This window comes from Aphelocoma coerulescens, chromosome 9, assembly GCF_041296385.1.
Source record: "Aphelocoma coerulescens isolate FSJ_1873_10779 chromosome 9, UR_Acoe_1.0, whole genome shotgun sequence".
NCBI lineage: Eukaryota > Metazoa > Chordata > Aves > Passeriformes > Corvidae > Aphelocoma > Aphelocoma coerulescens.
The window spans coordinates 8,834,927-8,861,044 of record NC_091023.1 but is presented as its reverse complement, the minus strand read 5'-3'; the positions used below and the strand labels follow the sequence as shown (position 1 = coordinate 8,861,044).

At 43.5% G+C, this 26,118-nt stretch overlaps 1 protein-coding gene across 9 annotated transcripts in view; it reads left to right on the top strand.

Moving 5' to 3' along the window:
- The window catches only part of EPHA4 (EPH receptor A4), a 209,072-nt gene that overhangs the window by 81,376 nt on the left and 101,578 nt on the right, over window positions 1–26,118 (top strand). For 6 of the 9 annotated variants that reach the window (XM_069024178.1, XM_069024182.1, XM_069024185.1 and 3 more), the window contains exons 1-2: window positions 21,759–21,880; window positions 22,817–22,884. In XM_069024178.1, the coding sequence (XP_068880279.1) occupies window positions 21,790–21,880; window positions 22,817–22,884 (159 nt within the window). In that variant the 5' untranslated portion in view covers window positions 21,759–21,789. Of the gene's footprint in view, window positions 1–21,735; window positions 21,881–22,816; window positions 22,885–26,118 lie in introns of those variants that run through there. The other 3 variants (XM_069024176.1, XM_069024177.1, XM_069024179.1) reach the window with 2 other exon arrangements.

The following is a 26,118-nucleotide window of genomic DNA, read 5'->3' as shown; positions in this document are numbered from 1 at the left end:
CCTCTGTCCCCTCCCAAAGCCACCCACCATTCCCTGTCACCGTGCTGGGAATTCCAGTGGCACAGCCTTCCCCTCACTGCGAACCAGGCATGGATGCAGTGGGGTGTTGCTTCCACAGCTGGACACAAACTGCATCATCTTCTCACCTCGAATGCTGCTGACTGCAAGAAGTTTTCAGTCTGATGGCCTGATAGCCATGTCCAAGCCCTCCCTCCAGCTGGGGTTGGTGGAGCTGCCGAGGGAGGATTAAAGAAGGTTTTAGGCTCATCACTCAGGCTAAAGGGGGGACCCTGCCCTGGTCAGACTGGGGGGTCAGGGACCCTCTGTGCAGCCACACCCCTGAACTGGACGTCTGTCTGTGGTGCCTCTGGTTACCACCCAAGCCTGGTAAAGTAGCAGAGCTGCAGAAAGGTGAGGGAAGCTTGCATGGAATTGAGGGATGTTTTGGCCCAGCTTCTCAGGAGAGGAGATGTGGGACAGAGGCTGGGTGCAAAATAGGAGCCACATGGGATAAGCAGGTGTCAGGACTGAGGGGAGAGGAAAAGGCAGTGGTGTTAAAACAGCCCTTCTCTGGGGTGATGCAGAGCTTCCTGAGGAAAGGTTAGCAAACACCTATTGAGAATGGCATCCTGCTTTGGGCAGGGGTCTCAGTGGAGAGCTCTTGATTTGCCTCATTTATTTTTAACAATTCAGTGATTAAAATGGCACAAGATGTTTGGATTTAGGGAAACCAGTCCGACCAAGCAATAGATGAGAAATTAAAGTTTCTGAAATGCGTAGTGTAATCCATATTACTGGGATCACGGAAGAACACATATGGGAGGTTTTAAAATGTCTTGGTTCTGTTTGCTTTTTAATTTCAGATCAAACAGGGATTTCCAGGCTCCCATGCCATAGAATTATTTTTTAAATGGGATTACACACATGAAGGTTTCTTTCCATTTACCTTAAATTTAAACAGAAAGGACTTTCCCATGGAGTATTGTGTTGGGTTGCACAAGACTGGGATGTCTGCACATCATCAAAGACAGCAAGTGACATAATTGCTGCACAATTTGTGGCTCAGGTTGAGAAGGCACTTCAGTTGCAGGGGCAGGGATCCTGCCAGCAGAGAGGTTTTGGTTGCAAAGTATTCACTGGTTCTGCTTTAAAATGAGAGTAGCTTGGGAAATGCTCATCTACAATAAGGAAGTGAGATTTATGCTATGTTTTTAAAAGGCAAGAGAAAATATGAGGATAGCTTCTGAGGAGATTGAGATGAATTCCAAAGAAACTCTTGCTCTGTGTTGCTGGAATTGAGGCAGAGACTAAATAATTTGAAGGTTCTGTCTTCTCTTTTTCAAAATAGTAATATTCTAATAATATTGTGTCCTCTTAGCTCTATCCTAATGAAAAGTTTGTTCACCATCTCAATTGTTTAATGAATTCTTGTTTACACATAATTAAAAAAACCTGAAGAACATATTTTGCTCATACTTTCTGTAACAGCTCCGTTGGATGAGGGATGACCTGGGAGTTACAGTTTCTGTCTGCTATTTTCACACAGTTTTTAACAACCAAGCCCTGCACCTTTATATCCATGGGTGAAGGATTAGTCATGTGGAGAGGAACCTGTGGAAAGTAAGCAATGTGACACTAATATTCCCTGCTGAGGTAATAACTCCACTTTCCCAACACGATGAGTGGAGAGGTAATTGAGATCTCAGAGAAATTAGTTACACGCACATTGCAGGCAGTGACTATGGCTCTGGTAGCTTTATGTTACCATAACATAGTAGATTTAGCATAACTTCCATGTGTTTCATAAGTAGACAAACAGGGATTTACGAGCTTCTCAGTGCTACAACATAGTATGAACATACTGGCTGCTTGAGATTCCACTGAGTTCTGGCAGATAAACTTAGGCATTTAGAAACAACCTTCTCAAGGAAGTCTTCTGCCACTCATCTACATGTTTCCCATAGCTTGAGAAATTCTAGCATGAAAGTGTTGATTGATCCATAGAAATTCTCAGATAGAAACTCATTCACCCTTAACCAGCCCTGTAACCTTCTGTGATGACTCTCTATATTACTGATATGAAATGTTTTCTCTGAGGCAGTAAAGGAGAGCAGAGGATACTTCCATGGCTGTGTCACAACACAGATCTGCTGTCAGCCCTCTGCTGTTTCAGCCAAGCCAGAACAGTGGAGGGGAATGATATATGCAACTGTTTCACAGTAAAGAAGTGGTTTTAAGTTTTGGCTGAACCTGGGGTTTAAGACAGTTGTTTTAAGTAGCTCTGACCTATCCATGCATTTTCTTCCATAATTGAAGATCCATCTAGTCTTTCAGCTTAATCCCCATGAACTGCTGCAGTGAATTCAGGCCATCTTACTGTGGTAATTCTGAGCCCTGGAAATGTTACTCCTCTGTTCTGCTTTGATAACTAGTGAAGAACCAGCTTTAGTGAAACAGTATTGCATTTTTACTCTCGACCATAAATCCAGATCCTGTTGACTTTAAGTGCTAGAGCTGCCACATGCTTGTGTGCCCACTGAGGAGCTCCTTGCTCAGCACCAGAGCCACTATGCAGGATGGTAGCAGGACGCTAGCCGGACACCTACACTTTCAGTGTTTTGGTATTAACAGTACAAGCACCTGTAAAGGTACAAGTACGTATTACTTCCTTTGATTTATTTGTAAATGCCTGTTGTGGGGCAAGTCTACTGCAAAGGCACTTTGGAGACTGAAACCTCCAGCACTGACAGAGCTGCAGAGCCTGGTCGGGGCAGTGGGGGCTGTGGGACAGCATGTCCCTGCTCCACATGGGGCTCCTGCCACACAGTCTCCTGCCACACTGTCCCCTGCCACTTGCCTGTTGCCATGGAGAGCAGATTTGGTCCTGCACACTCACGGGTCTGATGTGGCTCTTCTCTGCCAGGGTAATCTGCTGTCACCCTGGTCATTGCAACAACTGGGCTTTTTCTTTTTTTCTCTATACCACACCTCATTTTCAGCTGCCTACACACACTCTTGGTGTCAGCAGCATGATGTGCTACTGCTCATTTAAACTGGGAGACAAAACCCTGATGCGCTCTGTTCACAAAATTGCTCAGTACTCCTGTATATTCTGCAAGGTTACTTAGGATACATACAGCAGTGTTTCACCTTTTGTCTTTAAAGTGATGTAGGATGAATACCTTTCAAATGGAAAGGCAGGTGACTGGAAAAAAAGAGGGAAAAACAAGTAACAAGATCAAAGACATAAATAGAACAAAATATGCACAAGAGATCTCATCTGAGATCAAAGACGTGAACGTAATTACCATGAATAAGACGTGCAGAGCTCACCAGAACAGAATGATTTGAGCGCCTGGAGAATTCTGCAGAAAGAAACCATTCTGTGGGAAATCGAGTGCTCCACAGAGTGACGAAAGGATATTTATTCTGCACTGGAGGGGGAATAGCAGAAAACCCACCATTGCAGCAGGGTTGCTTATTGCTGCCCGACCCTGTGCAGGGCTGCAGCCATCAAAGTAGCTCAAACGAAATCTCTGAACCTTTTATGTTAAGAGATTCTGATCTGGGGCAAAAAAAACCCCCCAAACCCCAGCTCTTTAACCCTGGGAGGTGTGTAGTTCTTAGGCAGAGATTTTCAAGGGCAAATGTAGTGATTGTGTTATGAGTGCAGTTGGAAGAAAAACAATTGCTTCTGTTAAGCTTTACACATAGAGGAATTGTGCAGAGCATAAATCATTTCTTTTCACTAACCCTGTTTGGTCAGGGATTGTGATTGTATTTTTGGTTTTTATGGCTGTTGTGTACATGTGTCCACAGGCCCTAACAGAAAATCCTTAGAAATACAATAAATAAATAAGAGAAGTCTAGAAGAGAGTGTAAGAAAAGTTACAGTGACTGAGCTGAAATTGAAAACGTCTGATTCTTCTTTATGAGCTATATGCTGGTCGTAGATACAAGAATATTGTTTGATTTTTAGTGGAGTTACTAAATAAGTGCCACTAAAAATAGAAAAGAAAATATAAATATTTCTTCTTTTCCCGAGAACACAGATCTGGATACTGATCACTCCTTTCTATGTTTCCAGATGAGATGTGCCTTTGCCATGAATGTCTCATACCTGATGAGAGCATGGAAATCCAGTGAGTTTTAGGAGTGATTCTTGGTTTGCCTCTCTTTTTCTGTTGGCATGAAACAGAAATTCAGACACAGGTTTACATACCAGGCTTATTTTCACTGGGGAGAGAAGTCAAAAAGGAAATAATGTATGCTGAGCCTACTGTCAAGGCTTATTTTCACAGAAACATCACTAGAACTGTGTTTAGCATGCAGATGATTGTATTTTAACATTAGACCAGTCCATCTTTGTCCAGAAATACCTCCTGTAGGGAACCTGGAAGGCATGTGCAGTCTAGAAATGAGTATTTCCACTCCATTCTTCTGCCTGCTTTGGTTTTGGGAAGAGCCCACTGCTGTCCATAGGTTCTGCTGTGTGTGACTTTGAGTCAAATGCTGGAAGTACAACCATTGTCTATGTCAGATCTCATGTGGATCTGTGAACTGTACAACCTGTGATGGAGATCCTGCTTTTCCATGACAGTGAGCTTCCTGTCTCCATTGCAAAACTCCCATCAGCAGTCATGGTGTGGTACTGTGCCAGATAATCCTTCAAAGGGTCATTTCTGAACAAGGCACATTTCCTTCTCCCATGACAAAAAGGTGGGCTGATTCTGCTGTAGGTACATTCTGCAGGTACTGTAGAATTTATATGGTATAACAATAAATGTCTAACTATATAGTTTTCATCAGGGAAAAATTAATTTACTTAGTAAAAATGTACATCTTCTCCTTTTTCTTTGGAAGAATAGGCCCATTTCTGCCTTCAGTCATGTCCCCACAATCTTTATGAAATAGGGGGATACAGACTAGAGCTGTAGAGATTGAATTGAGAGAACGCTCTGTCCTTTTGCAGGGGATGTTACTTCACGAAAAGAGCTCTTTCCAGTCTTTAGGCCAATATGATGTATGATGTATTATCTTAAGATCATCAGTTGCTGTCAGATTGGAGACCGAGGAGAGTTTATTTTGTGATGCTCATGACTGTTTCTATTCTCCTGCCAGCCTTTGCTTTAACTTCAGCTCTCTCGGGAATCTGTAAACTCACTCATAATATGAATTTCTATTTTTTTTTTTTAACTTGGATGTGTTTCTAGCATTCACAGATGTTTTCAAAATAGCAAGAATGCCCATAGTTGTGGGGAGCCTGTGGTAGGTGACTCTGCTTGAGAAAGGGGCTGGATAAAATGACCTCCACAGATCCCTGCCCGTCTCATTCAGGCTGTGACTCTCTATTTGTAACTCCTCAGTCTCTTCATTTGGATTCAGGTGATAGAGCAGCAGAAACCTCCATCCTGTTTTATTCTATAAGTGTTATCCATTCTACAAAATGGGCTCCATAGCTATGATGATCACAAACTCTATTAAGTGATTTAGTCTAGTATATTTAGTTATTTTCTTTAGATAATAATATAGAGTTATTTTCTTTAGATAATATTATGGATTTTGGTTCAACTTAGTGCTTAAATGCGAAAGGCAGGTACACAAATAATCTTGAGGAAGTCAAGAGAGGTGCTTTTATACTCAATACTTATGCTTAAGTGCCTGGCTGAATAAAAGCCATCCTCCTGCTTTTCACTAAGACAGTACTGAGAAAAATACATCCTTTTTGCAACAGAGAGATGGCTGCGTGTGAGTCTCTACCCTTTACACAGCCTTTGAAATTCTGATGCTTAACTGCAAGCATTGATGCAGAGTTTTCTGTCAAAACACAATTCACAGCTTAGCAATGAAGTAAACTGGATTTTAGGCAAACACCATCTTGCCCAATGACTAAAAAATAGTTATTTGAGTTTTATTTTATTTTTTTTTTAACTGAGCTGTATAACCTGTTTTCTGGGCCAGTATGAACTGAAGAGAAGCTCTCCTCCCCATCACCTCACCCTACTATGCAACTATTCAGTCAGTTCAAATAATTTATTTTTACCTGAGAGCTGCTGTAGCTCATGGCAACTGTGAGCAGACATCAGGGCATCACAAGGCAGGTAAAAGGCAGTATGGCAAAAGAAAGCCATAGATACTCTCTCAACTCTCCAAACGTATATCCCTTTTTAATTTTTTTGACTCATTGCCCCCAGGTTATATTGAATATATCTAAATTATAAGATTAAGATTACTGTGCCCCAAAGTCAGTAAAAGCATGTTATGGGGCATTGGGGGCTTGTCCCACCCCTGCAAAGGGAACCAGGACTGGGATCACTCACCATTGTCAGGGCACATGAGCTCATCTGCCCTCTTTCAAAAACACATTTGCTATCATTTCTTGCATTAAGAAGTTCTACACATGCACAGCATTTAAGTAAATTAAACCAGTGGGAACTGGGTTTCAGTACAGGATCGATACCAGTCAGGCCCTTGTTTCGTGGGTAGCAGTGCTCTCTCTGCAGCACAGGACCTCCTGTTTGAGCTGGAAGCGTCAAAATATTTTGATCTGCCCTCTCCCTAAAATGAAACCCTTCCTTGTGGTTCCAGCAATGAAAGCAGTTTTACAGTGGGTGTTAAGATAATGCAAACCTTAGTTTAAATGGGAATCAGACCTGGAGTGTGTGTATTGAGGACTATTTGAATTACATTCAGCAGTGTTTATGGGTTCTCAGGAGTTGCAGAGCCTGTTAAAAATGAAATAAAGCCTACGGAAAGGGGGTTATGTTTTCTATTCTGCTGAAAAAGAAATAAAGAGGAAAACATATTTGTACCTGTTCAAAGGCTGCCTAAGGATAGCTTTCATTCTTTGTGACCCAGGTACATTAAATGCTTTCACAGGAACTCCTCAGATACTTATTAAAAAAAAAAAACAAACAAACCAAAACAAAAGAAAGGAAAACACAGATCAGTGCTTCACTCTGAGGACACATCCAGGCTTGGAGCCATTGACAGACACCTTGCATCCCTTGTTACCTGTACAAAAATTAAACAAAGCAAGTGATGAGCAGCACTGGATATGAGAAATTAACTCTGTCCATGGACCTATTAAATGCCACGTTTGAGGATCGCCTTGTTTTTAAGGAAAAGTACAATCAGTTGTAACTTTGGCCAGCACAAGATGACCTATTGCTCCTACCCTCTTTCTCTGGTAATTTTTTTTCCCTTTTGGCACTATGTGAGTCCTTTGAGTATTTTGTCTGGTATCACCAGGCCTCCCCAGTCCAGCTGAAAGTTTTCACTGGCTTTTGACAGAAGGTCAAAATGCAATGCTGCATTGGACATACAGTGACAGTGGTGCTTGTCAAACAGAAGCCCAATCCCTTTGAAACTGATGGGCCTCAGTGTGCCCTGTGGCTTGAATCCTGACTGGCTTTATACAGGAGCTCATCCTGCTACAGATACTGTTGATAACTAAAATGTGTTCTAGACTTTGCTACATCCTACCTAAACCTCAAACCAGTCTGTTCTTTGAGGGACAAAAAGCAAAGCTCTTTCTGCTACTTCTTGGTATTGTATCTGAGTAATGGTGTTTGATGGTATTTGAGGAACATGAAGCTGGAAGGATTTCTTGGGAGTTGTGGTATATCCCTTTCCATCTGCCAGGGCTTCCAGAAGTGAAAGAGAGCACACAGAGTTCCAGAGAGCACTGGGCAGCAGTATTACATGTACGCACTGGCAGAAAAAGCCTTCTGTGGAAACCTGGAGTTCTTTTGGATATCTTCTTGTCAGTGACTGAAGTAGTCGCAAATATTTTCTTTTTGGTGGTGTTTCTTTCTGATGGAGGAGGAAATACAAACTAATAAAGTCTGTTGTAGCTGCTTGCTGTGATTTGAAGAAGTTAAGATATTCACTATCCACTATACCAATTCCTCTGATACTGTGCCCTATTAGATTTGCCAAACCTAAAGATTTTTAAAAATTCAATGTTTTCTTGATGTGAGCACTGAATTCTTGTGTTTTCTCTGCCACATGAATATTGAGTCATTGATATTTTATGTGTGACACAGAGTGGTTGAGATATCAGAGAAAACTAATGATTTGCATAAGCATCCCAGAGGCATTTTTGGCTTCCCAGCACGCAGAAGCTTTAGCCTGTTGTCTTCACACAGAGTCTGCTGTAATGCTGCATGCCAGAGATGATAATTCACTTTGTGAAACATGATCAGAAGAACCTTTATGGAGGTGTGACAGATGCAGCTGTAGCCATCACTTGAAGCACTTTTCCATAACCTCAAAAATGTGTCACCTTCTGATTTTCTTTCTTGATGACTTTTTTAGGTATTGTTGAATTGCAGCTGTCATAGGCAATGAAATTCCTAAAAGAGCAAGGGAATATAAAGGTTAAAGTGCCCGCAGCCACATTTTCAGGACTTAATTGGACACTAGCTACTCAACTATGAGCATTCCCCCAAATAATGGTGGAGTTCTTGCAGGCTTCAAACAATGGAGATGCGTGGGTTGATGCCATCTGCAGCCTAGGGCTGGTGGAACAAAAAGATGTTTGAAGAAGAGGGAAATTCTCAGAGATATGGTAGAATGGGAATGATCTGAAAGCAATCAATCATTAGGGCGACATAAATCACAACACACAAGAGCCCAGAGCCAGGAGATGTCAAATACCGCCCGCAGCGCGTCAGTCTCTCTGGCACCACCACTTTTGTGTGTTGTGCCACTGCTCTTTTGTGGGCCATCAATTTTGTAGGGTGATGAAACCCAAGAATGCCGGGCTGCCCCTTGCTGGCTAATGCAGCTTTATGATTGCGCACCCTAACGTGCGCTTGGGGCGCATTCATCCCGTGACCCGAGGGAACAATCGATTGTGAGCTGGGTGCCAAACCCGCCAGATGTTGCTTGATCTCATAATTACATTAGTGCTGCTGCTCCAGTGCAGCAGCACCAACAATACCAGCCAATCTGGGGCACAAAGAGAGGCTGCAGCTCTCATGCGGTCATCTGGTCCACGCTTGACATTTTTGCCTAAAGCTCTCAGATGTTAAACTTGATTTCTCTTCCTTGATTATAAGCAAAATGATCTGTGCACAATATTAAAAAAACATTTATCAGCTGGAAAACAGCAAAAGGCATGGCATAAACTCTTATAAATGTTAATGAAAGGCAGACAAAATTAAGCAATAGTATTGTATTCTTTAGGCTTTTATACATTTTTACTTAAGAGAATCTAGTAGAGGAGGTCAGAACAGGAGTAAAGGATAAGCACAAAAAATATTATTTTGAAATTTACACCCACTCTTCTTACTGTTTAAAACACTGATCTGGAAGTCCTGCTAAATGGAATAAGCATAATCCTCCTTTAACTTATTCCGATACTGATCATCAGATAAATGTAAATCAGAAATCCCTTTATTTCAATAGAAAGGCTCCATCTTTCTACTGTTTCCCATAAAAACCCCCCATACTAACTGCCTAACTCCTTTCAAGAAACTGTACAAAGTGGTAAAACAAAAGACTGTGGTGGTTGTCTAACGGGGTCTATTCCTCTGCGTTTGGGTGATGCTATTTGGATGGTCTACAGGGCAGTCTGAGCACTGGGCTTCAGGTCCCAGTACAAAAATACTTGAATGCAAAGGACTTAGATTATCCTTCATCTTGGCATATTGAGCTTCAATTTGCTAATTTAGAGCTGAAATACAGCAAGGACATTTTCATCCCATTTTTTTCAGCCCTCAGGCCCCCAGATCACCAGTGGGCACATTGCCCCTTTCTTTCACCTACCTTCTAGCCTACAGAGCTCCAAGACCTCTGCTTGAGTTCTTCAGTACTGGTGCTGTACATGGGAGCAGTAGGGCTCTGCATGGCCCATTGTAATTTTCTGCTTTTTTAAATAAATATGGTGAGTTCTCATCAGCAGCAACTGTGAAATTATAGCATTTTCCTTCCCTCTCAATTGTGAGCTACAACATATACCTCAGACTAGGCACAAGGAAAATTGCAGCACAGGACAGGAACTATCAACTAAAAAGATTTTCTAAACAATACAAGTTGGCCTCAGCATGCCCTACTAATATTCTCCATCTTGCAGATTTTCATTTCAACTAAGAATATAAAGTCATGCCACATATAAGAGAAATTTTATTTCCTGTACTGCTACAGTGTTTTAGCATAATGGCCCATGTAGATCAGTGGGCAAATATTACATCCTAAAATTTCAAATAATTGCCATCTTTATGTTTCATATCTGCTCTTTAATAAATGTTATTTTACACACAGCAATTAGACGTCAGGATGTAAAACTCTGAGAGTAATCCTGAACCTTTTTGCAGAGCTGGGTATTTTCAGAGTGCACTGACATCTAGATTCTGATCTAACTAATGGCACAAATCTGAAGCAATTTCCTAGAAATCAGTACAATTACATCAGCACAATCCCCATAAAACTAGGATGAGAGTCAGACCTTTATTTCTTTTCCAGCCTGCTCTAGAGATACAGTATTTTCCATTTAGTCAACTGAAGAGACTCTAAAGGTACAGAAAGAAATGATACAACTAAATTTTATTATTTCACATATGGGAAACTTGGTTATTATTTTACCATAAGCTTACACAGGAAAAAGAGTGTGCTGCAGTAAAACAGAAAAAATTCTCCTCAGGTGTTGTGTCATGAAATCCAAGGAAGTGACATCAAAGATTAAACTTGGCCCATTTACTTTTAAGCTATTTTGTTTAAGTATCAGATTTTATGTCTGGAGATTTTCTCTACTCTGTGAATTTTATTCGTTTTTGTAAGCATAAAACTGAATAAGGATCAAGAAGAATTCATTTTGTCACCTCAGTACAAACATAAGACCCTCATGTTGGCCCCTGAAATTCTTTTGACAGTTTTGGGTGTTGGGTATGGAGCAGCTGCACACTGGGGTCAGTGTGCACAGTAAACGTGGTGAAGGGTGGTTTTTACAAGCAGGAGACAGTTGTTTGCCCATGGAGAACCCTGGCTCTCCTACTGCCAGAGCAGCCTTTTTGTTCCAAGGACAATCTTCTGCACTGCCTGGTCACATTGAGACAGGCACAATTTTGTGTGGGATAACGTTGTCTCTTGGTCGTTGCTCAGTCTGGAAAGGAGAAGTGGGAGTGCCAGTGCTGTCTGGGCAGGCAGAGGTACCATGGTGTCTCCTCACACCCTGTGAGCTGGCCTGTTGCCAGCTCTGCTGCCTTCCTGGGCTGAGAGTCTTTCCCTTTGATTCATTTCACTAGTTCAGAAGAGTGATAGAAGACGCTTGGGAAACTACAGGAAAACTTCCAAACTCCTATGGGAGAAAGAACTAAATGGACACAAAAGGCCTTGTTTTGGTTAATGGGAGCCAAAAGGGAGAGCAGATCAGGGGTAGGTGAGGTGGGGTCAGTGGGAGATGTGGCTCAGGGCTGACCCATTGCCTGCAGGCAGCCAGGTGCCCTGGAAGTCCTTGATACACAGAGGTCTCTTTTGGGACTCTGGCACAGGCCAGCCCTCACCTCTGTCCTGGTGTTCTCTGGAGCATTCACCTGGACTTTCAGGAGCTGGGGAAGTCCAGAGGAGTGTGGAAAGTTTGGAACGGGTAAGATGTGTATCTGTCACGCTAAATTTTGTTCCCAGTCCAAAACTGAAAACTTTTTTTTGTGGGAAGAAGTTAACTGGAACTGATGAAGTTCCTTTTCATGGATTATTTAAGCAGTACAAGATGTTGTTAATGCTGAGTTTCTTCCATGTTATTTGGGAAAGTATGTCTGATTATGTAAATTAAAAGTTGCTGCTTAAAAATATTTTGCTTGAGAGATTGCAAAGGCAACACAGTAAATGAATTAAGATCAGAGAGTCTTGCTCAAGTGAGAAGATTGCATAAGTAACCGCATGTGTTATTGAAAAATACATATTGTTTACAATATATTCTTGCAAGATCCTTAAATATTTCACTTTGAGGTTTGCTTGATATAAAATATTGCATTTGTTCAAGCTGTCTCACAGGCTGGGATCTAAGCTGATTTGCAGCTACATGCAGATTAAAACCACTATGATGTCCCACTGCAATTTTGGATTTAATTTGGTTAGTTTCTGTCTTTTTAAGAGAAACAAGAGAGTTTTCAAACCAACAGGCATTGACTGCTTACCTAATTAAAAATGTATCCATCTGCTGGTTTGGTGGCTGACTTGTTATTCAAAGCATGCAGATCTAAGTAGGCTGATTTATTTATGAAGACCTTATGACACTGAGAGATATGCACTCAAAACCATGCAAAAATAAATGTGGTTGCAGATGGGTAGACACACAGAGATCTTTATGGGGTTCTAAATAACAGATAGAGAGAATTTGGAAAATGTGCTTTAAAAGGAAGATCCTTTTATGTTGCTTTCACGTGTTTAACATTTAGAGCTCAAATAACAGAGCAGCCAGAGAACATGTTGTGAGATAGCTCTAGTCTAAATATCCTATAGTGCCTTTTAAGTTGTGACGATTTTTTTCTGAAAGCTTAGTGTGAGTGATAGACTCTGAAGCAGATGCATGTTAAGCAATGTTTTATTTAGAGAACACTTTAAAGTGAATTTTAATTAAAGGAGAAAAAAATCATTAGCACTTACAAACATCATGCGTTGGAATCAGGCTAAATGCTATCTTCTTGTATTTGATTTCATTGGTGTATTGGTAAATGTCTCCCAAATTAAGTTTCTATGCTTAAGCTTTTGAAACTTCAAGTTCCATTGTATTCATTCTCAATGCTAAAAATATTGTTGCAATCCTCAAGTAAAGTTTAGTCAACAGTTTATGGGCTCTAGGAAATTCCCAGTGTGATGAAGTCATCAGGTATTTCCAGGTGGGGTATGGAGCTGCTGGTGTCAAACCTCATGTCATTCCTCATGCAATTCCACTGGCATGGGGCTTCTGACACTGATACAAAGGGGGTGGTACCCCAGCTTGCTCAGAGCTCTCTCCACGAGGTTCAGTGTGCAGGTGGTGTGCATCTGCCACCTGAGAAGTGTGAGGAGAATGGAGAGTGTTGTGTCTGGGGCAACTCTGGAGCAGCTTTATGGCTTGTGGTTCTGTTTACGGCACAATTTCTAGTGGGTCCTTTTGGTTTTTCCTTCCATCCACGTGCCTGGCAGCGTGTTTATTCAGGTTTTGCACGTTTGCATGCCTGTTTGTGCTCATTGGTAAAACAAGCCATTTTATCAAAAATAGACTGAAAACATTCCTTTACAGGCCACCTTATCACGCTGGTGTCCTCTTAAGTTGAAACAGTCTTGGACTAGATGATAGAGTTGCTTTCAGAGGAAATGCATTTCTTACCAAACCCTGCACTGACAATTGTGTTCAGCTTCACAAAAGGATAATTCTCTAATCCCAAGGTCAGTTTAAGCTGATTCCCCAGTATATACATTTTCCGATTCCCTTTTAGTTGCTTTTTATTTCCATGTCAAGACAAGCATGTGGGTTTTCTAGTGCCAACAAAATATAGAAATGTGGTTCGTATGTAGATTAGCCAAGGAGGATATTAGACTGAGCTGCCTTTTGGTAGGAAGCAATCCTGGCATTTCTTTGGAAAACTCTAGAGATGTTTGAATAATCCTTATACTAACAGATGTCACCACTGGGAATCTGTTTTACTTTTACAGCTCTTTGTTTGAGTATCTTGCTGGCATTTTTTGATATTTTGGAATGGGGTGTGTATGTGTGTGAAACTCAAACAAATCTATATTTTCTTTCACTTGATTTCTCCCAAAGATATATTTTGATGAAAGTTTCAGATAGTAATTAAGGGAAGAAAACCCATAAATTTTGCTATGGGTGTTACTTTTGTGCAGAAGGGAGAAGACAAAAAAATGACCAAGAATCCTTTCCTTTTGTTTCCAACAAACTGCAAGCGACTGCTTGCTGTTTTCCTGGTCCCGTGCAAGCCCTGGAAATGGGGGACAAGGGATCACAATGGGTCAAGGCAAATAGTTAGTCACACTCTTTCTCAGAATTGAACCCTTTGTTCAAGTAAGGCAAGCAAGTTTTCCACTACTAATTTTGGTCTGCGTTGGAAACTGTGGCCAGTGTGGTTGTGTGAATAAGGATTAGTAATGGTGAGTGGTCACGGGAGGTAGCTGAAGGGGTGGCATTTTTGTGTCTGTAAAAGCTGTAGTGGTTGCACATTTCTCCCCAAACTTAATATTTTTGCTGTTTGCCTCAGAAAACTGCAAGATGACTTGTTTGGGAAAAAAATATCACTGGAAATATCAACTGCATACGTGTTAGGAAAGCCTTAAAATCGACTGTCTCAGTAAAGCAACGCCAATGAGTAATTTCTAACGGAAATCTTGCCTTAAGGTAGGATTCAGGGAGATGTGTCCCTGCTCTTCATTGTTGTTACAGATCTGTGTACAAGAAAATGCGCTCAGGGTTGAGGTCTGACTTCCATTTAAAGGAATGAGATGGTTACTGCTGAAGGAAAACTCTGAGGTAAATGGGACTCACAAAGAGTGTTTGCAGCTGGAGAAAAATGGTTCATGGTGCCCTTGGTGTAGGAAATAGGAAGAACTAATTTGCATGCCAGAAATTTAAAAATCCTCAAAATGAGGTTTATGCCTGTGAAACGGGTAATGCAGGTATAAGACCTGTGCACATCTTTTGTTCTAATGCAACAGTGATGTTCAGCTCCTTGAGAGTGGATTTGAGGTCTGGTTGTGCTAAAAGCTGTACAAGAATATCTCAGTGCATGACAAGACCCAGCAGATGGGTATAAATAAAAAGAGAACAAGGCAATACTCTGGCAGCATTGCCCAGCACAACAAACCACCTTTTTCTCTGAACTCTTCCAGTATCAGTGACAGCACTGAGGAAAATAACTGCTGCCACTTTTCTAATATAAAAGTGAGGGATGGGTTTCTTTCTTCCATTGCCCTTGCAGTTTTTCATTTCTGTGCCTACGATTTTGCTACACATGAAGTTAATCCAGAATTTGCACTATTCTGCTATAAAATCAGTGCAAATACAGAACTAGAGCACACACATACACATATACTCACTTCTTTCAGTTAGCAGTTCCCTAAAATAGGACAAGTAGTTTCTGAGTTAGTAAACCACCATTCTTTTGTATCTACAAGTAATCTGAAATCAGGACAGAGAAACACAGGCAATGCTTCAGATCCTGAGGTAAGCTCATCATTACTTTAAGGCTGGCCAACCTCTAGACCACAAGTTCCACACTTCCTTACAGATGTTACCACAAGGAACTGCACATCTCCGTGTTCTTGGCACCAATGGCATGACAGGCACTAGATGCTTACAGATATCTCTGACTTTATGTTTATTTAGCATCACTGTTTTAAGGTGGGAATTTGAGGTAGTCACCTATATCCAGCTTCAAACGTGTTGCTGCAATGGCTGTTTCAGGAGGTCCGTGCAGAACTTGGAGCAGAGCCCTTCTCCCAGGGGTAAACTAATAAAGTTAATCTTTCGCCTGTCCTGTGAACGTATCAGTCATGCCTGCTTGCACAGAAAAAAATGCACAAATTCTTTCCACTTTTTGGAACAAAAAGCAAGGATTTTTTTATTTAGTTCTAAAGAAGGACAGAGAGTCTGCCCTAGTATTAATAATAGCACATATTATAAAAAGAAGGAGGGGTTGGTATTTTTTCTTACTTTACACACTTTTCTTCTTTACACACTTCTTCAACCATTAGTATGGTTGCTAATATTTTGTTCATAATAATGTGGACTATCTCAGATAGGATGGTTTAATCTGAGTTAATTAGGATTTACACTCTATTAGAAGTGCCAGAAAGCTTCAGTGCTCTGTAGGGAACCTGTCTCCGGTGCAGTTTGATTGGTACCATCATTGCATAAATAATCTCTGAAAAGATCGCTGTCCCTGAACACATAGAATAAAAATGAATTAGAGCTCTGACACTCTATTCTTTTGACAGTTTTACAAAAAAGACAATTCAAAGATTTTTGCACAAAAATTATCTTTATTTATACTGAATTTTTAGTGGCGCAATTAAAGTAATCCTGTATTTTTTTAGTAATACCTGCAGTAAATTATGGCAGGAAACCTAAGATTCCAGTATGAAAAAAAATCTGGGAAATACTTTGTTTTAATTTATATTAATTTTAGATTTATTCTGTTTCACAGAATAAATTCTATGTAGCTATTAAGGCTTAGTAGCTAAGCTGCTGGTAGAATTCAACTTTACCTTAGAACAGGCCAGAATCTGGTTCAGAATCTTAAACTGCGACCCTATTCTTGACAGAGAGAATCCAAGTCTGCCTGATTGATTGTTTTTCCCAGTGCAGAAAAATGGGTGGTGCTTTTAAAGAAGTCTGGATGCAGTTTGCAGTTTTGGCTTTACCTTTCCAGTTCAGCTAAGGCTCCTCTGAAACTGCTACAGGCAGATTCCCTGCACTTTCTGGCAGAGGCTCTTTCCCTGACGTTTGTTTCATTATTAATGGCACACGCTCCCTCGCACGGGCTCCAAGGAGCCCTTCGGAGGAAGCTGCCTGTGCACATCCCCTCTGGCTAGTGGCCCTGGTCCTGCCAGCAGCTCTCCTACACCAGCACACTCCTGCGCCAGCCCGACATCTTCATCCCGTGAACTTATTTTCTGGAAGCTGACACTACTCCCAAATGATCCTGACTGAGTAAGAAGCACACCAGCTGAGGACAGGCAGTACAAAGACCGAGAAATTCCAAAGCAGTTTGTAATAATTAAGGTGTCTGTTAACCTCTACAGCTTTAAATAACCTTCCAGTGAAACGTGGACAGGCAGATTCGTCTCCGGGTTGCCAAGCATCTGTGCACTGCAAACAACCTGCAGCCTTATACAGTTATTTGCTCTGGTTTATTGGTCACACTTGCACAGGAAAAAACCTGCAGGTCTCTGCTTGCCCCCGGCCTTGCTGAGGGTGAGAGCTAAGGTTGAGCTAAGCTGACACCTCTGCTGCAGAGGTGGGTGTTTGGATTTGTTACATTTGATCTACTTATTCAGTGAAAAGCAGTAATACCTGTTTTGCCATTTTGGTGCATTTATTTCTCTGCTCCATCCGTACTGCTTCTCAGATTTTACCTTTTGCCAGTGTCCTTTTATGTTTATTTATCTTAGGAAACATAATCTGCATTGTAAACACTCCTGGATTTGTAAATATCTTTGCTGATAGGATTTCCTTTCAGGGACCTGGTAATTATAAATTTTAGACTAACTATGAGATTTGAGTTGTGTTGTCAGGACCAATGTAATAAAAGATACTACTGCAATTACCATTAAAATCCTGTTACATTTCACTTACACTTCTCTAATTTCCCTTATCACTCCTGGTTAGAAAAGGCAAAAAATCTATGCATCTGTCTTTATATTGTCAAGCCACGCCGTGTGCCTACTCTGAATAAAGACACTGTCACAGGTCCTGTAATCAGCACCAAGGCAGTAGTGAATAGGAAAATCTTGTGATGATGATCACGATTAATGAAAGGAAGTGTAAATAATCCACAGTCCCTAAAGCTCACTTTTTTTACAGAGTGGATTTGCAAGTGAGCTATAAACCTGATCCTTTTCTTATTGAGGTCAGCAGCAAAACTCCTGCTAATCCCAGCTGAAACAAAATCATTCTGCCAGCTTGATGTTTATAGAAATGCATATTACTTTCATGGAGATGTTCTCCTGCTATGGCTTTTTGTATTACAGCCTGCAACTTCATCTAAAGCAAACATGACCTGAGGAATGAAATCTTACTCATATAAATAAAAAGCTGTTATTCTCAGATAGCTAGCAATAAATTTTGTCAAGTAATCTACTGGCAAACGTTTAATACTCACAGATCCAAAAGAATCAGTAAATCCAGGGAGGGAAAGGCTGGGCACATCTGAGCACTTGTACTGGGAAGGAGCTGCAGTGACTCTCTGGTGCCAAGCCTGATAAAGGTGCACCTTTGGGGCATTATTCCCTTTGACAATGAGACTCTGTGTGTGAGTCTTACACTTCCTGGGGTTTTTTTACACTCTTTTACAAATAGCCAAGCAGTGTGGAAGTTGTGTGGGAGTGGAGTAAATAGGATCGCATTTTTGTAGGAAAAGGCTTTTCAGAGGAGATGGGTGAAATTTTCCTGCAGGCTGTGGAATTGCATACTAAAGGAAGAGTTTGGGCTTCCTCCCCCCTGCTTTCTTATTTTTCCTTTTTTTTTTTTTTCCCTTTCCCCCATCTAAATGTAGTGCTGGGCCTCAGGAGGCCCCTGAACACAGAGAGCTTCCTACTGAGGTTGTCACTTGACTGACAGCAAAAAGCTTCTGGGGAGATGGACGAGCATGAGTAGGTGGACATAGAAAAATGGAGAATGAAAGGATAAAGTAAAAATAGAACTGAATGTTCATCCAAAATCACAGCCCTTTCAGGGGCTGTAATTTAACTTATAAATGTTGTGTTTGTGATTGGAAAAAATGTAAAGCAACTCTGTGTGTGTATAAGCATACATGTGTGAGAGACATTCAATATCCATTCAGAGTGTTCTGTTAGAAATTATATTAACTACAGAGATACATCCAAGACAACGCCCTTGTGTCAATGCCCAATTATTTATACACTAATATATTCCCTTGGTGCTTTAAAATACGAGGAGAACGAATTGTGAGTGAGTAGGAAATATGACAATATTTCAGTCCTTACATTTCCAGATGATTTACAGTTTCTCAGAGTCTCTGTGTTTGTGTGTTCATGTGCCTGTTTGTCTGTTCCACTTGAGTCCTGATCTCTAAATAATTTGGCCAGGGTTGACCCCTCTGAAGCAGACAGGATCAAACATTTAACGCACTGTCATAATTATTACAGTGTCTGCTGCAAGTGAATACAGTTTCACTGAGGAGCTGAGACAAATACCAGAGATGCTGGCTGTGCTTTATTGAGCTGCATTAAATTGACCGTTTAAATGGTGTAAACTTGATGATGGTGCAAACATGATTAGTTCCCATCAAAGCTAAATCACTCCTGATAGTGAGTTACAATAACATAAGCTGGCAGGTTGGCAGCAGCACAGGCTGCTCAGGTAATAGGCGTTTAAGACAAGTGTAACAGCTCCAACGGCTGTAACAAAATTTTAAGGAATAAATTTTGATGTCAGACACTTTGTTGAAGGGTGGAGTTACTGGCTGAAGCCGAGAACAGGATTTACTCCAAGTATCAGTGACATCTGTTAAAACCAAGCTGGGCTTTTACGATTTGTTGAAATGACACAAAGTAAGGAAATTGTGATTATTTTGGCAAGACTTCTTAAAAAAACCCCCACATACTGGAGCCAAAATATAGTGGATTTGGTAGGATTGCAAACATTTTATTTTATGACATTTGCAGGCCTTTTTTACATTGTCTGTATTTATTTTATGCGTCTTTTTTTTTTTTTTTAAACAAATTAAAATTGCATTAAATTACAGAAAAAAAATTAAGGTTTCAAAGCGTTTTATATAATTTTAATGACGACTGACTCTTCTGGCATTGCCACAAAAATAACTTCAATTAAAAAAAGAAGACGTTTTGATGCTCCACAGTTCCCATAAAGTTTATCCTCACTAGTAGTAGATCTGTCAGAGGCATCAAAGATGTGAAAAGAAGAACATTCAGATAGTTTTAATTGAAGACTGCCTATATTTCTGGGTAAATAATAAAAAAGGCACTAAACCTTTTCTTCCTTCTCATTAGGCCAAGAATTCTTGTAGATAATTAAAGTCAGGAAGTACAAGTTTTAACAGTTGCACTGACTGTGCTGCACTGTTTTCTAACGCCCATTATCCAAGCAGCCGCTTAAAAGATTTATTTTCTACGGAAAGAGAAAAACACACTAGCTATCTTTGCAGGGTTATCTTTAAGGTTCTGCCAGTGGGAGCTCCAAAAGAAATGTTCAAGGCTAAGGAAAACAATCTGAGCCTCAGAAATAGGAACCTCATTGTAAATACTGTGTTAATAAACCTTCTTAACAGCAGTTTTAAGAGCCAAAAAATGCATCCTCCCTAGATCTTGACCTGAAATTAAACCAGGTGAAGAATACTCTATGTTTTAAGCAAAAAGTATCAGTAAGTGTGTGTATGTAAGTATTATGTTTCACAGTATTTGAATTTGAGGAAAAGTAGAGTGATTTAAAGAGAAAACAGGAGATTCTGGGCAGGCGTGTTTCCTGATGCACAGAATTCTTAGTCAAACTTTAAGTCGCTTTCAAAGGTTTTTTTTAGCTAATCGAGCCTGTACGGGGCTTCTGTGTGGAAACTACAGCTAACGCTGGCAAGGATTCGTTTTATGCCAGACGGAGGAAAAATCCTCGGAGAGTCTGAGTGCAATTCCCCGATTCCGGGTGCTGGGATGCAGCAGGGGGAAGGATCTGTGTCCCGCACGGAGCGAGGGGAGTGCCGGGGGTGCCGAGAGGGCGCTGCGGGAGCGAGGGAGCTGCACCCTGGGGAGAAGGGGAGGTGTTACCGCCTCCGAATCTGCGGGGAACTGAGGCAGCGCCGCCGCCAAGAGCCGCGGGTGGGAGAGCCCCGGGGTCGGCGCCCGAAGAGGGAGGCGCTGCGGGAATCGCCGGTTCTGGAGCTTCCCGAGGCTCACGCAGCGGCACCGAGAGCGGCGGAGGGACGGAGCATCGAGGGCGGCCAGCGGGAGGGCTGCTCGGTTTCCCTCGGTACCGCAGCGCTACCCCGGGAGGCGGCCGGGACGGCCGGTCAGACAGACAGGTCCGGGAGCAGCTCTAAGTACGGACTGTTCAAGGACGGTGCTCAGCCCACTGGCGCTGCCTGACCTACCCAAGGCTTAGCGGGCTTTTAAAAACTACGATTTTGTTGTCAAGGCGCATTTAGGGAGTTATTCTTTTTTTTTAGAAGGCAGATGTTCGTAGCGTTCAAAGCAAAGCGGGGCTGTGGCTGCACAGCGCAGGTTCCCGGGGACAGGCTAAGGGCATCAGCCAGTAGAGGTGTCCCCGGACACGGTTCGGGCGCCGTGTACAGCTGTGGACAAGGGAGGTGTGCACGAGCTTGTGCGTCCCGATGGATGTTAGTGTTCAGAGGGGATCGCTCCGAATCCTGGTCTCCCAGCCCGCCCCGCCCGGCCACTGCTCCGGTGCATAAAAGCGTGAATGATTGGCACCTTCTCGGTGAGCGGCGAGGTCCGTCCGCTGCCGCTCACCGGGGAAGCGCCGCCAAGAGCGGCCGACCGTAATGCCCATCCCCGTCCGCCCGTGTCCATCCCTGCCCATTTCTGTCCGTCCCTGCCCGACCCCGGGGAGCCGCTGCCGCGGGAGACGCCGCCCCCGCCAGGTGGCGCTGTTGCTCAACGGTGGCGCCGGGCCCGGCCGGGCCGGGGCGGGCGGGGCGGCGGCAGCTCCTGGGACTCTCCCGGGACGCGGGGCCGTCCCGGGCTCGGCGCGGGGCAGGTCCGTGTGCGCGGCGCGGTCGCGGCTCCCACGCCGCTCTTCCTCTCCTAACTTTGTTTTTTTCACCTTTGTCCGTCAGTTTTCGGAGTTCGAACACTGTTAGGGTCAGAGCCTCCCGCGGAGCGCTCGCCGGCCGCGGCCGCTCGGGGCAGCGCTCCCCCGCTCCCCCCGGGAGCGCCCCGCAGCGCCCGGCCCGGCTCCCCGCGCCGCACGCCCGCGGGGGCGGGGCGGGGCGCGCGGCGCGGAGCGGGCGGCGATTGGCGGCAGCGCCTGACGGACGGGCGAGCCCCGCCCCCTTGGCAATGTCTAGCGCGCGCCGCGCGCCCCATGTAGGCAGTTATTCCGCTGGGATAGCGCGGCCGGAGCGCGGCGGCGGCGGCATGGCCGGGGTCCCGATCTGCGCCCTTCTCCCGCTCCTCGTCGGCGTCTGCGGCGCCGTCACCGGCTCACGGGTCTATCCCGCCAACGAAGGTGAGGCTTGCCGGCGGCCGGGCTGCGCGTTTTCCCGGCGGGGCGCCGGGGGCAAAGTTCGGTGCCCCCGGGCGGGCGGCGGTGCTGTGCCATCCCCTCTCCGCCTCGCCGCTCCGCTCTCCGTCGGGACGGCGCTGCCCCCGCGCTGCCCCGGCCGGTCGCTGCCCGTCCGGCGGCCGCGGACCTGCCTGAGCGGCGCTGCGGGGGCTGCCCGCGGTGCCGGCACAGGTGTCCCGGGGCGGAGCGGCCGCCGCTGCCCCGCGCGTCCCTCCGCGCCGCCGCTGCCCGGGCCGGGCCGCGCCGCGCCGCCGAGGTACTGCGCTCCCGTGAGCGGCGCCGGGGCGGCCCCGGATCGGAGGGCGGCTCATGAAACCGGTTCTCCCGGGAGCTCTCGGCGGTTGTGCGCCGTTCCCCAGGGCCCCGGTTCAGCCCGTTTTGCGGGACGGTCCGGCGGCAGCTCCGCGGGGGAAGCCGCCAGCCGTCCCGCGGTGCGGGCGTGGGGCGCCGGTCTCCTCGGGAGCCTCTGCTAGGTCTTTCGGTGCCCCGCCGTGCTCCTGGGGTCCCGGCAAGTACCGATTTTGAGCCCATCGCTGGCATACGGGCGCGCCGTCCCAGGCGGCGGGAGACGCGGTCCTCAGCGCCACGGGAGCGCTCCGAGAGGCGCTCCGGTGTCTCCCGCAGGTGTGCCGGGACTCCGCCGCTCCTCTCCGCGCCCCTGAGCGGCTCCAGTGCGCCAGGAAACGAACGTGCGATTCCTCAGAGAGAGTTTGGAAGTGTTTTTAAGATATTGGCGCGGTCGGAAATAACATTGCATTTCTAGTGGTAGGTGGATGCGATCGTGCTCTGCACATATGGAAACGTTCAGGTAAATAATTTATTTTAATATTGCCTTTTGGCAGCTGGAATTTAATCTCTTTTATTTGTACCTTTCTGCAGTTACCTTGCTGGATTCCAGATCAGTTCAGGGAGAGCTGGGGTGGATAGCAAGTCCCCTGGAAGGAGGGGTAAGTTTTAAACCGCTATCTGATCAAAAGGGTAAAGGGGGTGATTAGTAACTTTCAGAGAGTCCTAATGGCTCGATTATTGTTGATTGTGGTGAGGAGGTCAGATTTCTTCCCTAGCTTACCAAGTGAATTACTCTTTGTTGGAGAAACTTTATACTCCCTTTGGATAGTTCTGTCATGGAATAAGTGGAAACCAAAAGGGCAGAAAAGAGGTTTCAGAATTAAGAGATTGGTTGAGGCATCGGCTTAGATGTCTATTTAAAACTGAAATACCAACAAGAAATGTGATCTGCCGACTGAATTGGCATTCTTGACTGCTATTATTTTATCTGTGGACCGTCTTGGCTGTTCTATTTCTGGATGAAGGAGTAGGGATCAATATACACGATAGACCTTTTGTTGTGATGGGTCAGTTGTCCTATTTCAGAGTGTAAACATCGTGTGTTTTGGTTTCTGAACAGATGAACTGCAGCACCCATTGCTTGACTGTGATTCCTTGGAGTTTCTTTTTATGTACTTTCACAATTGTCTTGTTGAAGAGAAGGCTGCTCGAATGCACTGCCCAGTGGTGATGACGTTAAAAGATTCATTGCTGGGTTTAGAGTCCCTTTGCTTAGAGAGCTGCACACAAGGTAGCTTTATTTTTTGGTTTAGCTTTATATTGTCGGATGGGTACTGTGCTGCTCCCTTATCTGTGCCCTGACCTGCAGGGTGCCCAGTGTCTCTCTGGGAAACTGCTTCAAATGTTGGACTCTGAAGTTGCTGGCATCTGGAGGAGACTGTACTTCATGGGACTTTCTTTTAATAAGCAATTAGAAAGGCACCTTCTTTCTTCGTATGAGCAATTCAACCAAAAATGCCAGCAATGCACACTAAACATGAATGTAAAAAAAAAAAGTTTCAAATCCTTTTAACACTAAATGAGTAAAAGCGGCTTGGAATCCTTAAGCAGAAGGAACTAAGTCAAAGTGTTTGAAAAAGGAAGGTGCTGAAAGATCAGGACCTGTGCACAACAAAGCACTGGATTCTTCAGGAAACCTACGAAAACTTATTTTTTTTTTGTGTGTGCGTTCCCACTTGTAATTAGAAGAAGCAGAGCTAAGGAAACAGCAGTGAGCGGAAGGAATCTGAGGCTGCGTTGGCTGGTGATGCATTATGCATAAGCTCTGAATAACCATAGCATGGGAGAATGGGGGATTGTTTTGCTCCCCCATTGTTGTTCTGGGTGAACTTGACTGCAGTCCTGGCTTGTGCTCCTCCTGAGCACACTGTGCTGTCCCCAAAACTCGGTTTTCCAAAGAGTGGGGATGTGATTGGCAGGCCTCTGGCAGCGCCCACGGTGCATATTCAGTGCCGATTGCAGGCAATCGCCCTCATCTTTTGACAGTGTGGAAAGGTACAGCTCTATCTCGGTGAGAGTTGGGCTTCCTTGTTAATCCCGCACCCTGGAAATGTCGGTTAATGAGATGGGGTCTTTCAAGGGGATATCTAAGGCTCTCCAAGGGAATCTATGCTCTGTATTAAAACAGAAGCTAAAATACAAGTTTTGATAAGTAAGCAGCGGAATCAATGATCAGACTACAGCTGTATATTATTAATGGCTGTTGGATTCCCCCTTTCTCCCCATGTTTTTTCTGAAAGTGCCATGCAAGCTCGAGAAGGAAAAATGTGTGCTCTTGTTGTGGACGTGACTCGTTTCACTAAACCTACATACATGTGTTCTATTTTTAAGCCCGTAGTGAAAAATTTAAGAGTACATGGTCTGTTTCTGAGATACAGTGCTTGGAAAGCATTTACTTCATATGCTGCAGATTTATTTCAAGCAGCAGAAACAAACTCCTTTATCGTCTTGAGGAAAAATTTGTCCTTCAGTGTTATTCTTTAACTGTGTATACTTTATTGTCTGTTTAAAAAAAGATATTTTTCTAAATCTGAACCACAGTGTTCCTGGGGTGTGATGGTTGTGTGGATAAGAAGGCTGGAGATAAACGTAGTCATTTAGCAGTAACTAGCTATATAGTAGCCCTGGAGGAGTTAATGAATTGTATTATGAATGTAATTAATGATTTACTCTTGCATTTCACAGTTGAAAAGCAGGTTTTGTGCCCAGAATGTTTTAATCTGCATCATTAAACTGTGGGAAGAGCTGAATTATAAAACTTAATTTCAGCTTGAAAGCAAAAAGTTACAGCTTTTACCACATACTTCGAGTTACAAGTCATTTATAGTGGCTGGAAATTTTGGGCTGTAGTTACTTGCAGCTCTGTCATAAAGATGCACTTAGATGTGTTTTGCATTTGTGCGTTAATGAAATAAGAAGTCCAACTCTGTACATTTGTGCGTTGGTCAGCAGAAGGGTGTGTTGAGAATCCAATCCAAAAACTTGCTGAAATTCAGTTGCTGTGTGTCTCTTGACCTCAGCGGTCTCTCTATTGAATCCTCTAGCAGCATCCTCCATTGTGTAAATGCACTAAAGGAAATCCTATCAACAAGTATTATTTCCCTTTGCTTCTTCCTTTCTCTTGTACCACACACAATATTGGTAGTGTAGACAATCTGAAGATAAGCAGAATGGAAAGTGATGGATCATAAAGACAATATTGTAACAGTAAACTAGCTCTGTGGTGCTGTAAATTAAACAACTCTGTCTTCTTACTAACAACATGTTATTCTTTACATGGATAGATTGCTTTTTAAGATTTATTTTTTTCTTTTCTCTGGAAAGGAGTGACATGCTGAGTATTGATTTCCCCTCTCCTTTATTTTAATTTGTAGTTATCTCTAGGCAGCAAATAAAATATTACTCTTTCTGCTCCTAGTGACTCATGGTGCTAGCTGCTGTCATTCTATAAACGGATTCAGCTAAGCTGGAAGCTTTTTAAGTAAAAATCACTTGCATAAGAGCAATCCTTGCGAGAAGAATGCAGGATATTATACAAGAAGCCCCCTCATGTCAAGAAGGCTTCTGTTTATCAAAGCTATGGCTTCAGTAGTTCTGAAAAGCACTTCTGAGAGGTTACCTTAAAGTTACTACTGTTTTCTAAGGATAATGTTATATGCTCCATTGTATTGCCTGTAAACCTAGTCAGCATATCATTATCTAATTTTTTTTAATAGGGAAGGATAAATTGAATAATATAACTTGAAGTGCTATGGTTTTGCTGGGTTTTTTTCCTGGAAAGATTTCTTTCCCTAGTGCCCCTACTTGCCCTTCTCTCCCTGCCAGTAGAGCAC